The following is a 14,238-nucleotide window of genomic DNA, read 5'->3' on the forward strand; positions in this document are numbered from 1 at the left end:
GGATTTCATAAGTGTTTTCTTGATTGGGACTGCTATTCTTACATCCCTAGGGGACATGGGTAATAAATGTAGTGGATGGGTGGATGTGTTAGGAATTGTTCAAAAATATAAAAGCCTATTTTTATTATTTAGTTTTTTACATGTACTCCCATGGTATTATTTAAGGGGAAAAAAATTCCATTTCCAACAATCTTTCTGGAAAGCTTAATCATCAAACATTCCATTCAGATAGCAAGTTGGTGACTGCAAACAACTTCATGATTTTTCTTTTTGCTTTTCCCCTTTGTTGATGAGTTGCTTCTTCATATTAATTTTCATTTAATGAATAATTGAGAAACCAGTTTGGAAACTTTAGAAACAAATATATTGGAGTTTTTCACTTGAAACTAGGTTTTCGTTATTATCAACAAATATAAAATCATTAAATAGTTTTATTGAATCTTATTGATGAGCATGACCCAAAGTAACCTTCTTCAGTTTTTTTTAAGTGTTTTATTTTTCCTGAATGGAAATTCTAATTTCTCGAATCATCGCTGAATCATCCACTAGAAAAGGTAGGATTATCATGGGAAAGGAAATCTGGAAGTGCTCAAACCATAAAAATGTATAATTTGAAGACATATTAGGATAAGTTGTCTATTTATTGTTTGGGAAATGAAAGTACATCAAAGGCAAATATGAGGTATGGAGGCTCTAAAGACAAAAGTAGAGAAGATATGACCTCTTTCCACAACTTATTCTTATGAAGACAAGATGGAAATTGCTGTGTACATTTAAGATGTATAAATACAAGAGGGACTGGGATAGATGTCTTGCAGAAGGAAGCAGAAACCAGTACTCTTTTTATGGAGACATGGGGGAAAGAATCCTGTTTGTAATAGCAAAGAACCTGCTCTCAAAATCCCTGTTTTGCCACTTACTACCTTTGTGATCTTGAACAAGTCACTTAAGCTTTCTGGGCCTCAGTTTCCAATTATGTAAACAGAATTTAAATAAATACCACGTTTAAAAGTGGAAGGAACCTCAGAAATCATTTAATGCAAACTTCTTCATTTTGCAGGTGAAAAAATTCAACCTAGAGAATTTATATAACTAAATAAATCCTTTTTAGACATCTCAAATTGCCTTAGGCAACTCAAACAACAGATAAGCAAAATAGCATTGGGTTTTATTGTGTCAAACCCTCTCCCTTTTCCCAATTTGCTGATACCTTTAAGAATACCACCATTTTCCCATTCACCCAGGCTTACAAGGTCACTGTCATCTTTAATTTGTCATATCCACCCAACATATCCAAAATGTTGTTAAATTATGTCACTTCTACTTTTGCAACATCTTTTGTCTATGTTCCCTTCTTCCTACTCATGTGGCTACTACTACTCTTGCATAGGCCCTCATTATTTCATACCTGAAATATGACAATATCCTCTACTTTGTTGTTTTCCTGCCTCAAATCATTCCATACTTGAATACATTCTTCAATCAGCTACCAAAGTTGTTTCCCTAAAACAGAGATTTGATCATGTCACTCCCTCCCCCTCTCCAGTAAATTGCAGTGGTTATTTATTACCTCTAGTATCAAATATAAACTTCATTATTTGGTATTTAAATCTTTTTGCAACCTGTCCTCTTATCATCTTTATAGTCTTCTCACACTTAACTCACTTGGATAAATTTTATAATTCAATCTTCTGAATATTACTCAAATATGACATTCTCTCTCTACAACATGACTTTTTGCCTGGCTGTGCCCTATGCCTGAAAGATTCTTTCTCCTCACTTCTATTTCCTAGCTTCTCATGCACCTTTCAATATTCAAGGCAAACTCTTCCTTCTGCAAGACATCTTGATCCCTCCACCCTCTTCCCTCTTGTATTTATACATCTTAAATGTACACAGAAATTTTCATCTTGTTTTCATAAGAATTTGAGCTTCTTGAAGGTAGAGACCATATTTTTTTAAACTTTTATTTATCTCTTCATACATACTTAACTGACTAACTTTCCCATAGTTACTCAGTTTTTCATGTCAGTTAGGATTTGAATCTAGACTCTCACTTTAGAGTCTCACTTTAAAGTCACCCATTTCTCCCCCTAGAAAACCATCCCAGATAATTTCTTCTCCATGACTGCCCTGCCATTTTGCCCACAGCTATCATCATCCTAGATTCCCAGCCTTTGATTAACTTTTGTGTCCAGAACAGGTTTGGGTCTCTTGAGCACACCACCCGGAACAACTTCCCAATTAACCTTCTACAGGACAATGAGACTTTGATTACATATAATCCTAGAGTATCTTTATTTGTTCTATAATTTAATAGTACACCTATAAAATAATTACATTATACTTATAGCTTTTTTCTTCATTTGTAAAACAAAAAACACAAACAATTAAATACAGTTTGAACCATTATAAGGTAAACTTAGTTTTTACATACAATAATCTCCAGAAAGGGCTTCACACTGCAGCATATCATATTGCTTTTATTGATACCCCTGGAGAGTGTGCACGTTTGTGTTGTGTTTATGTATAGCTTAATCTGCATGATCTTCTGCTAACTTGGTCACAGGGATTGGCTTTATAAGAGAGTCTCAAAAAGATGCCCATGTAGGCATCTCAGAACTACTTCCTTACATAACTTTTCTGCTGACCTTCATAATCTCAGAATTTTACTTTTAGTACAACACTAGGTATAAGAATGTCGGTTCTGAAGTTAGGTAGGATTTGCCCATGCTCCTCCCTCTGCTGCTCTCATCTGCCTATTTTTACCCTTACTCCCTAGCTACCTTACCAATATTGTAATTTAGTGCTGCTCCTTTAGGGGCCACCATGTGTTTAATTGAGAAGCATGTCAAAGGCTGGTGTGGAAGTCAACTATCTTTTCAGTACTACATTCCCCATCCTCATAAATACAAATCATTGATAGAAATTAAAGCAGTGAGGCTGGGAAAGGAAGCAGCATATTGACTTCTAGATCCCTAGGCTTCCCCCTGAAATCCTGTAAAGACCCTTTTAAATTCAATAGATGAATTCCAGAAAAATTATCCTCACAGTTTTAGACAGTATTTCTCTCATGGAACAGGGAACTAAGTCATTGTGAACTTCCTTAGCAGGAATGTCTTAACAATTTAAACTGCAGAAACAAGAGGATCACTTCTTGAGAAATTACTCAAAATTGTTTCAGAAGATGCTAAGTCCAATAAAGATGCAACTCTTTCCCATCTGTAAGAGTTTATAAATACTCTTTCTCACAAACAGAAATAGGGTATTGTTGCAACCTAAAAAAGAATCTAAAAAAAGCTTGATAGCTCCTTGAGACTCTTGTATTTTGAAAATATTTTTGGAAAAAAAAATGTCTCTTTAACTCCACTGTCTACTGTGGTAAGTTGTATAAGTAAATAGGAACTTAAAATAAATATTTGATAAATTTAAATAATCATTTCAGTTGCCTAAATTTTTATAAGCCAAATAACTAATGCAGAAAATTATATATATATATATATATATATATATATATATATATATATATACATACATATATATATGTCACTATGAAAATGAGTGTCTATTTGAAAAGGTAAAAATTTTGTCCCTGTAACTCCCATGCTATTCTTTATATTCTATTCTTTAATATCCAGGTTCCTAACCCAAAATCCTTGGACTCTCAAAGGGTCTGTGGGTAATTTCAGGGTATTTTAGAAGATGAATGAATATTTTTTAAGTTAAAATTATTTTTTCTACTAATTTTCAATTGAAATTTAGAGTTTCCTTTCATTATGATTTTAAAACAATATTTATTATGAGAAGAATTCATAGGCTTCATTAGATTACCAAAAAGAATCATGACATGTAAAAAAAGGGAGGGGTTAAAATCCCCGATTTAATGGCTTAACTTAGCTTTAATTGGATGTATTTCATTGTTCATTTATGTCTGCATAGAAAAATGTCCCAAATCCTTTGTCTCTTAAATTCCCCTTTCTTTTTTGTTTTAGCAGGAAAGGTCTATGCTTAGTGTCATGGCAGTGAAAATAGTGTTCTTTTTTCTAATCTAAACACTTCAAAAGTTAAGGGGGCTTTTGTTATTCAATTTAACAATTAACCCCATTCATTCTCACCCAAATCCTCCCCCTTTCCCCCCAACCCTGTGTCAAGATGCTCTAGTACCTTAAGTGAAATTAGTGTTTTCCCCACCCTGCCTATCCCCAAGCATAGATATTTAGCAATGAATAGCTGATTGGGAAATACTTCTGAGTGGCAAGCATCTGCATCTCTAGCTACCATGAAACTGGTCTATGTGGAGGAAGATTCCAACCCCAGCTACTTGGTGTTTACTCAGAATTGTTATCCAATGCCAGAGTCAAAATTGACACGTGAAACAATACTTGGATAGGATGATTATACTTTTAACAGCTCTTTACTACAGGTTGATTATAAAAACCAGCGTTAATGTAGAGACCTTTGTGTGTAATATTTTTAACTGCAGCAACAAAGCATGCAAAACCAAAATCTGTCTCAAGTCCATGAATTGGGAGGAAGGGAAGCAACAATAAAAAAAAAGGTGAGGAAGTTTACATTGACCCATATTTTAGGGTGGGAGGAAGAAGGCAGTGTGGTACAGTAAATCTGGAGTCAGAGAACCATATTCAAACCCTGCCTCTAATACTGACTTGGGTGACTTCAGCCTAATCACTTTACCTCTCAGAGTCTCAGTTTCCTCATTTGTCAAATAAGAGGATTGGACTAGATGACCTGAAAGGTCCCTTCCAGCTCTAGAATTATGATACTACAATCCTGTGACTTGAGCAAGGTCCCCTAGGGAAGCCAAATCCTTGGTTCAAAGGGCTTCCAGCTTCTTCTTGCAACAAGCTTGTCAAGAGTCTCTCCATAATTTCATTTTGTTTTTATTTGAACCATGTGCTTGTCTACATCACAGCCTCAGGCAGCAGTGGTGGCATGAAATCCACAAAGTGAAAAGTTCCCAGTTGGGAAATCCAGTGACAGTGAAGCCATAGAGACATCTTTCACTTCACATGGATATGGTCGGAGTGTAGGGTTGAGGAGATATATTTCTTTTCTTTTCTTTTCCCACACAGTGGAAACATTAATGCTGGATTTAACAGTGCATCACCTAAAATATCCTTCCAATTTCTTTCTTTCTTTTTGGTTGGTAACTATTTTCCATCTTCTTCCTTAGGGCTTGCTTCACAGGCTGGTCTTAGATGCAGGAATCTTGCCAAGGGGCACCTGGGAACACATAAGCCAAGCTTCTATTTCCGGTCAAGGTGACACGGAAACCTGCATCCCCCAGAGAACTGCCTGCTGAAAGGGAAGGGTCCAGCCAGTGCGTGAATCTGCTCAGAGGAAAGGGATAGAGGCAGCAGCAAATCTGACAGGAGGTGGGGTGAGGGGTCCCCCCAAATGCTGAGCAGCATTCTGCCACTGAGGCCATTCACTGTTTGTCTGAGTCACTGAGGTTCACAGACATGCACCGGCACTGCTTTACCTTCTGAATCTTTTTGTGTCGATATGGGGGGTCCTGCCCCGGGCACTCTAGTTCTACCAGTACAGAAGTGACCCGCTGGGGCTTACAAAAAGCACAAGACTGGAAGGACTCTTCCTCCTTCTTCACGTGCCGAGGGATGTAAAAGGAGTTGCACTGGCCATAACAGAAGCGGTTGAGGATGGTGCGGCTCCGACAGCCTTCTTCGCTGACCGTCTGCCTTAGGGGCTGCGTCTTACACCAGTCGCTCTTCAGATATTTCCGCTCGGTGACTACTAAGGCCTCCTGGCTAGAAGCCAGCACTTCCTTCATCTGATGTTGCCACCTCTCGGAGTTGTTGCTGCTGCTGTCCTTGTATGGGGAGGGGATGGCTCCCGGGGGCCGGTTTTTCCGAGCTTCCGCCACCTTCATCAGCATAGCCACCAGGAACAAAGAGAAAGAAAGTTTCCAAACCATTCTGTAATGGGAAAAGAGGAAAATTATAAACATTGATTAGGAAGGACAGGGAGGAATTGGTACTTATTTCCAACCTAAGCTTTTGTAGACATCAATGAGAAGCATCAAGACCCTGTAAGAGTCATAGTTCAAGAGAGAAAAGAATAGGCTTGTAGGCCTGAACTAAAATTGACTCAGTGAGAAACTAGCGTTTGTTAAGTACTTACTATACCCAGGCACTGGGGATTCAAGGACATACGGAAAAGGTCAATAAGTGCACAGGCTGATGGAAGAGTCAACATGCAAATAATTACTATTATACAAAATGTATACAAGGCAAATGTAAGGTAAATTAAGAGGGAAGATGTCAGTGTTGAAGAGGAGTGAGAAAAACTTCCTGCAATTGAGAGTTTAACTGAGACCGGAAGGAAGATAGGATGTCAAAGTTAGGAGGAAGAGAATTCCAGGGAAGGGGAGATGCCAGGTGTACCTAAGGCAAGTTCATTTAATTAGGTGTAAAAGGGGTCACAGAACAAGTAAACATAACTATTGACTACCTGCTGAACAATTAAAAATTGCAGTGTCCTAGATATTACTTACTATGTAAGGAAAAATTAAAATGGACCAATGAACTGGAAAAAAAAATTAAAGAACCTAACTTTTCTTGGGATTGAAGGCATGAGCATACACGAGTTGACCTTTATATACCTCCTTTTTCTCATGTGTAAAGTGGAATCATAATACATTTAGGAATTACCATAAAGCATTACTTAAATATAAACTATTAATTATTGTTACCTCACCCCATAAATTACTTTTTTCCTTTCCATAAATGAAAGCATTATTATCATCTTCTAAAGTTTTTATTGAGTATTATTATATATACTCTATTATTCTGGATACTATATGAGATAAATGGTGATCTAGCTTTTTAGAGATATTTAATGAAGATACATTACAAAATATGTAGAAAAAGACATATAAAAAGAAGAAATTGGTTGAGAAAGGGCAAATGGATTTAGAATGAAGAACAAAAAGTGAGGATCATATACTGAAATGTAAAAGGCACTCCAGAGGGCATCTAGCGCAACCCTCTTATCATTCTGCCTCCCCAGAAAACACAATAATTACATAGTTTAGCTGGACTGATCTCTTCCACCTCAGAAATTCTGTACAGCATTACATTAAACTAAACAAATTCAAGAAATATTTATTCTTCTTGCATAATAGGCAAGTATTAATGGAAAAGTTTGATAAATTTCCTTGTTATATCTTTTTGTCATTATCTTTTCTATCCAGTAGGAAATTCAGGAGCAAATTTGATATAGTACTTAGTTGAGCAAGACATTAAACATGGACATTGAAGACATAATTATGATGACTGGATATAAAAGTATCTAGTGGATTTTGACTGAGGACAAGAGAGTAAAGAAAAAAGACAAGGGAAAATGAAGAATCAAAGATGAGGAATGGGATAATTTTTTTAAGTTCTAGTAAATAATATTTTTGAAAGTTTTAGGCCAAATTTTTAAAGGCTTTTTTTTTTCTATACCTCATTATTTCTGTGCACAAAAGACCCATATAAAAGCAGTCACACCTCTTAAATGTTCATAAAATATATGACCCATGAAGTTCAATTATCTCATTATATTTTTAGAGTGATTTGATTTCTCATTAGTTTCTTAAAAGGAAAGCATTCTTTGTTTAATAATTTCCAAAATTATTGGCATTCTAAGTAAATATGACCCAAACTTGATAAGCTGAAGCCAGGAAACATTTGCAAAATCAAGCCCTCTTCCATTTACCCCAGAGCCCAAAACAAACATGTATCATAGATAGAACAAAAATCTGTTTCCCTCAGAATATCCTAATTATTGTCTTTGAGAATTGCATTGAAATATATTCAGCCAGTTGGGATAAATCTTTTTTTGGGTGGTTAATAGATCTGCTTTTCTTGGGCACATCATTTTTTTTTAACATTTGTAAAAGATTAATGATCCTCCTTAGAAATTATTTCTTATAAGAGCTCAAGAAGAAAAGAAGCTGCTGAATTTCTCAGAAAAAGAAAATGATGTTGATAAGAAGAAAATATAATGAGGTCAGTCTAAATTGTGTGAAACAAATTCAGTTTCTCCTTTCTCGTCTCCTCTTTTCTCTTTCTTTCAAATCGTATTTTTGCCCATTACCAAAAAGGGAAAAAAAATTGATAATGAAGGAAGGTATACTAAAAACTCTTCTGCTTTTACAGTTTTTCCTTAATTGTCCATTCAGAGACCTTAAGGGATAGTATGAGACAGCTGCTCCCCATGGCCTTTTTAAAGTATGTGTTCAGAATTGAAATGGAAGAGAGTGTGCTTTTCAGTAGTTTAGTTCTATAACCACTCTCAGTTCCTAGAGAATAGGAAGAATTTCATGCAGTTATCCAAATTTCCTAGTCTATTTCTCTTGGATTTTGACTCAATAAATAGATATTGACTAAAACCTATTAATGTGCAAAACATCCTGGTAGGTGCTGGGAATGTGACTGCACAGTCTTTCTCTAAAGAAGCTTAAGTAATAATAGGGCAGTGGCCAATATTAGAGGTAAGCAGAACACAGTACGGGACAGGGTAAAGGAGATATTGGATAGAATGCTCTAAAATTGTTTGAGAAAGAAACACTGGTTTGATGGAGATCAGAGAATAAATAGTTCATTTGAAAAATGGCCTTTTATCAGAGCCTTGCAGAAAGAAAAGGAATCTGAAAAGGCCACACGAAGGATAGGTCCATGCTGGGTATAAGTGTCTATATGAATATAGGCAAATATAGCCCAACATGTCATAATTATTATTAAGTCATCTCAGTTGTATCTGACTCTTCCTAACCCCATTTGGGGTTTTCTTCTAAAGTTATTGGGGGTGGTTTGCCATTTCTCTCTCAAATTCATTTTAGAGATGAGAAAATTGAGGCAAACAGGATAAATGACTTCCCCAGAGTCACATAGCTAATAAGTATCTGGGCCAGCAAGTACCTAGCACTCTGTCTACTGTACCACGTAGCTATCCTAACATGATTTGAACCTGCTATACTCAGCCTACTCATTTTATAGATGCTGAGTAAAATTAAGTGATTTGTTCACAATCATAGCTAGCAAATGGCTCAGGAAGAATATGCGCCAAGATAGTCCTGACTCCCAGGCCAATATGTGCTGTACTTTGCCACCAGTTTTATCAAGTCAGGCAAATAGTTTATATTCTAATTTAGCTGTAACATTGGTTATTAATTAACAGTTCTTCAGTGTATAGTGGAAGAGTTTGGAACAGTATAGATTGGCAAATTGGAATCAGCATTGGGTCTGATTGCACCTAGATTCCAATTCCTCCTCTGATGCTCACTCCATGGGTGAGCATGGACAGGTATTTACCTTCTTAGAGCTTAATAATCTCATCTGTTAAAAAAAAAAAAAAAAAAAAGCAAAAAACTAAGGGTTGGACTATTGTAGATGGCCTCTGAGGCTCCTTCCTAGTTTAGACTGATAATTCCAGGCAGTCATGTAGGACAAGTTAGGAAATTTATATTTTGTCCTAGCGACAACAGAAAACTGCTGGATGTTTGGGGGCATGAGAGTGATGAGATCTTTGCTTAGGAAATTTAGCTTGACAGCTGTGTGCATAGTTTGTTTAGCACTTGAATTGAGCTTAAGAACCAGTATAAAAAGATAATCATATATTGTTACATTACTAAACATGGAGATGGGCTAAACATAATGAAAGCAAGGGCTAACAAGCTGATGATCAGGATAGTTTGCATATTGCTCTGGTAACTACATGGGAGCATTTAAAGTAGTATTATTACAAGACTTAAAAAAAGGCACATTGTGTGGACCACCCATGATGGAAGATATATAAAAGGACATGGAGAAAGGATCATAAAAGATGAAAATGCACAGATAGATTGTCATCTGTAGTATGAAAGGGGCCCCTGTAGTATGAAAGGGGCCCATGCGATGGGATAAAAGAATGGTGAAGTTATTGAAGTGAACACTGGAGTGACAGGTAGGCAAAGGAGACAGGGAGGGTGAAGGCAGAGTAGACAGTAAACTGTTAAAGCAGTCCAGGTAAGAAGCCATGAGGAACTGGAACAGGCTGGTAATTTTACAAGATGAGAGAAGGGGGCAAGTGTTACAGGTTTCCTCAAGGTAGAATCAACAGGATTTAGAAATGCATCAGACTTGGTGGTGATGGTGGTCATAGTAGGAGATGATAGACAAATGATTGGCCTCTCAGAAATGTTTGAAATAGCTATTATCTATAACACTGAGGATACTTTATTCTGCCCTCACATCTTGTATTCAGCTGTTACATGGAGAAACTCATAAATAAATCCTGTTAGTTTTATTAACTCTCCTGCTGGTCTGACAATGTTGTCAATCCACAGAGGAACCAGGGCTATAAATGCAGATGGCCTAAGCAGACTAGGCTGGACAAAGACGCTTGTGCAAATAGAAAGACCATGGAATCCTTTCATCATAAAGGGTTGCTTTTGGTGCAAGCTATTTAATTATCAAGAGAGGGTTGGACAGTACCAAAGTCACCTAGTCTCTGAAATCAGACGCCAAGTAAAGGAAGCACCTTTCAAATCTTTCTAATTGTAGTCGTTTAAAATTATTTTCTATCAGGAAGTGTCATAGTACAAGGCAAAAGGTCCCCTGGAACCAGGGGAGTGAGGCAATTCTGATTATGACTTTAAGGAAAGGAAAACAAGAGTGCTAAGTCATCATCATTCCTTTGGCAGGTGTGGATATCTAGGGATTTCTGCCTCTGAAAAATAGTGTTACATATATGAGTTAAATTCTTTGGCTAATAGGTAGGAGGATGGGTGCCTATGGCTTCTTTGCCACAGAATAAATGAATGAATAAAGTATATATTAGGTTCAAATCACACGATTTGTCTCTGTTTTCAATCAGCTCACCTTCTAAAAGGAAATACAACCTATATGGAAGAATTCAGCTGCAAATAAGAAAGGTTCTATGGTCCATATGTAGTAGCAAAGCAGATATTAATGCCTCTATCTCTTTTTAATATTATTTCAATATTTAATCAGTTTCTGATGTTGAATCATTTCACTTTATTTTTATTTTTTTATTAAAGTTTTTTTATTTTTCAAAACATATATGTGGACAATTCTTCAACATTAGCCCTTGAAAAAAGCTGTGTTCCAATTTTCCCCCCTTCCCTCATGCCCTCCCCTAGATGGCAAGTAATCCAATATATGCCAAACATGGTAGAAATATATGTTAAATCCAATATATACATACATATTTATACAATTTTCATGCTATGCAAGAGAAAAAGTGAATCAAAATAAAATGCAAGCAAATGACAACAAAAAGAGTGGAAAATGCTCAGTTGCCCTGGTCCTCTCTTTGGATGTAGTTGGCTCTCTTCATCACTGAACAATTGGAATTCATTAGAATCATCTGATTGTTGAAGAGAACCATGGTTGAATCATGTCATAATGCTACTTGACTTACATGAACATAAGGGATGGGGACTTTCTTCTAATTCCCTGCATTAAGCTTGTGTTCCATATCATATTGCTTCTTAGTCAAATATAACTTATTCCTTTTCCCTCTGAAGTCCTCAATTCTCTAAACCTGAATTATCTGAGTTTTGTTCTTACTGCTATTTATATAAGTCTTTAAGTTTTGCAAAGCACTCAAAATACACAATTATATATTATCCTGAAAATAACTTCAGAGGTTGCTATTATTGTTTCATTTTACAAAAGAGAAAATTGAGATAGATATAAAGTGACTTGACCAGATTAGTATAGTTAACAAGTTTCTGAAGGCAGGATTTGAACTCAAATCTTTCTGATTTACATAGAAGAGCTATCACATTATAATCCATTTTCTGTTTTTCCCAAGGAAGCTGTCCACTTTGTCTAACTTAGTTTCAACTCTGTTTCAATCTTTCTTGATCAATTGACCAAGTCTACTTGTGCAGTAAAGTTCATTATTCCTATTTTGGGAGTCACTTTGGCAATGAGAGAAGAGTTACTTGCTCTGTAAAACTTCTATTTAAAGGATAAGATAGAAAAAGGATATAGAATTTAACACCTGTGTCTGACGGTGCTATAACTATATGAAGAAGAATAGCGGAATTTAATCTATTCCTAATGAAAGAAATACAAAATAAGAAATATTGCATGTAAATTTGTATGCTGTAGTAAAGAAAGACTGAAAGTTATTAATGGCAGGCAAGTCATAGTAAAATGACCAGAGTACCCTGCATGATTCAAGAGGAAAAAAGTACAAATTTCTTCATCTACTCTTCCATGTAAAACTACCCAAGTGGAATGAGGAGTGTCATTTCTCTCCAGGAGAGGTTTGATTCCTTCTTGGAAATATGAGATTATGTTCTCTAAAGACGTTTCCAACCATAAAAGAATCAAGCCAGTTCATTTTCCTTCTGTTTTCTTTTCTTTTCTTTTTTTCTTTTTTTAATATCAGGTGAAACCTGATACTGGCATCTCTCATCTGGCTTTTTTTTTTGTTGTTGTTGTTGTGTTTTTTTTTGTTGTTGTTCATTTGTTTGTTTTTTGTTCGAAGTTTGGGAATCTAATTCAGAAAAAATAAATCAAAATGAGTGGTAGGAAGTGGGAAATGCATGATCTGGGGAAATGCAAAAGAAGTAGGAGTTAGGAGAAAGATTTGTCCTTCCATCTGCCCAAACTATGAGTCACTTTTCTGTTTCTTGATTTTCTCCTCTGTAAAACAGTGTTAATGGTACTTGCCATCACCCTGATCTATCGGGATGTTATGAGGAATGTGGAGTTGAATCCTAGGGTAATCTAAGAACTCTCTAGGGGTGGAGGTGGGGGGGAAGTCATTACTTTTATTGAAGCAAAGATCACAATGGTGATAAATTTTCTAAGACTTTTTTTTTTTTTTTAAATTCAGGAACATTGTTCTGCAGAGCTGTTATGTTGTCTAATTTTTTCCAATAAACAGGTTTTTTGTTTTTTTTTTGTTTTTTTTTTTTGGTTTGTTTTTAAAGATCATACCCAAGAGAATAATGCTGCTGAAATAAGAGGAGGAAAAAAAATGTCAGTTATCCTCCACCAACGTACTCCTTTCCCCCAGCATTAGTCTTGTGTGTTGAAGACAAGTTTTTGAACAACCATTTCCACTTGGCCCAGAGCAGAGTTTTCTGCATTTGTATATGTAAAAATTAAAGAGGCCTGCTTAAAATGCTTTCCACAAAATCAAAAACATGCTACTCATGCACCCCATTTGACCCACCCGGTATGTTGCTCATTGCTTCACGCTGCATTTGCTTTGTATATAGTGTGACTATTCGTGGAGATGGTGATAAACCAAAGAGTGGCAGACCCATTTCCCCTTTGTACTTTCTCTAGTACACATGAAGAATTCTTTCCTTTTTCTCTTTTTCCTGGTTCAGCACACCCCAGTGAAGTTGACCTTTGAGTCCTTCAAAGCAGCTTGCAAGGAGAAAAAAAAAATCTATTGATCTCTAGTCACTGCCCAATAGCTATGAACCTTTATGATAGGCAATGATATGTCAAAGGAGTCATCTGTGATGTCACTGAAAGCGCACTAGGTGGGGGTGAGACAGAACTACATTAAAATCTCAGTTCTTATGAACTACATGAATGTTGCCAAGTCATTTAGGGAAATAATAATGCTTTTAATCCATTTTTCTATAGCACTTTACTCAAAATATTCCTTTGAGTTAGATAATGCGGGTTTTATTTTTTCAATTTCACAGATGAGGGCACCAAGCCTGTGAGAGAAGGGACTTGATGAAAGTTACATATAGTTGGTGTCTGAAGGAGGAAATAGTGGAAGCCCTGTCCTCTGATATTAAATTCAGTGCCCTTTCCCAGTCTGCTACATACACTTACTTCACTACTTCCTATGAATTTAACTTATGGCTTTTAAAGCTCATCTAGTTTCATTCTAGATGAGAATTGAAAAAAAGAAATGAGACAAGAAACCCAGAAATCCTATATAGAAGACACAGTTAAGATCTCATACTGAATAGGTCTAAGTTATGCTAAGTCCATTTAACACATTGATAAAATAAGAAAGGTTATATCTGACCTTAGTTCTCAGGCATATCTTAAAAACCAAGTGAAATAATACATATGTGTATTTTAAAACACTATGCAAAATGCTTTTGATATTATTACTATCCATCAGTTTGGAAAAGACAAATTGAAATTATATAACCCAGATATTTGTTCCTCAGACAAATTTAATTATGTCTCAGAGTCCCAATTGTCAGGATCTAAGACC

General features: G+C 36.0%; 1 protein-coding gene across 1 annotated transcript in view; it reads right to left on the bottom strand.

The window, feature by feature from the left end:
* Window positions 1-2,274: 2,274 nt before the first annotated feature.
* GREM2 (gremlin 2, DAN family BMP antagonist) overlaps window positions 2,275-14,238 on the bottom strand; it is a 136,663-nt gene continuing 124,699 nt past the window's right edge. Inside the window, exon 2 of the mRNA XM_003767791.3 lies at window positions 2,275-5,957. Within this exon, the coding sequence (XP_003767839.1) occupies window positions 5,450-5,956 (507 nt within the window). The 5' untranslated portion in view covers window position 5,957 and the 3' untranslated portion in view covers window positions 2,275-5,449. The remainder of the gene's footprint in view (window positions 5,958-14,238) is intronic.

Source organism: Sarcophilus harrisii, chromosome 4 (genome assembly GCF_902635505.1).
Source record: "Sarcophilus harrisii chromosome 4, mSarHar1.11, whole genome shotgun sequence".
Lineage (NCBI taxonomy): Eukaryota > Metazoa > Chordata > Mammalia > Dasyuromorphia > Dasyuridae > Sarcophilus > Sarcophilus harrisii.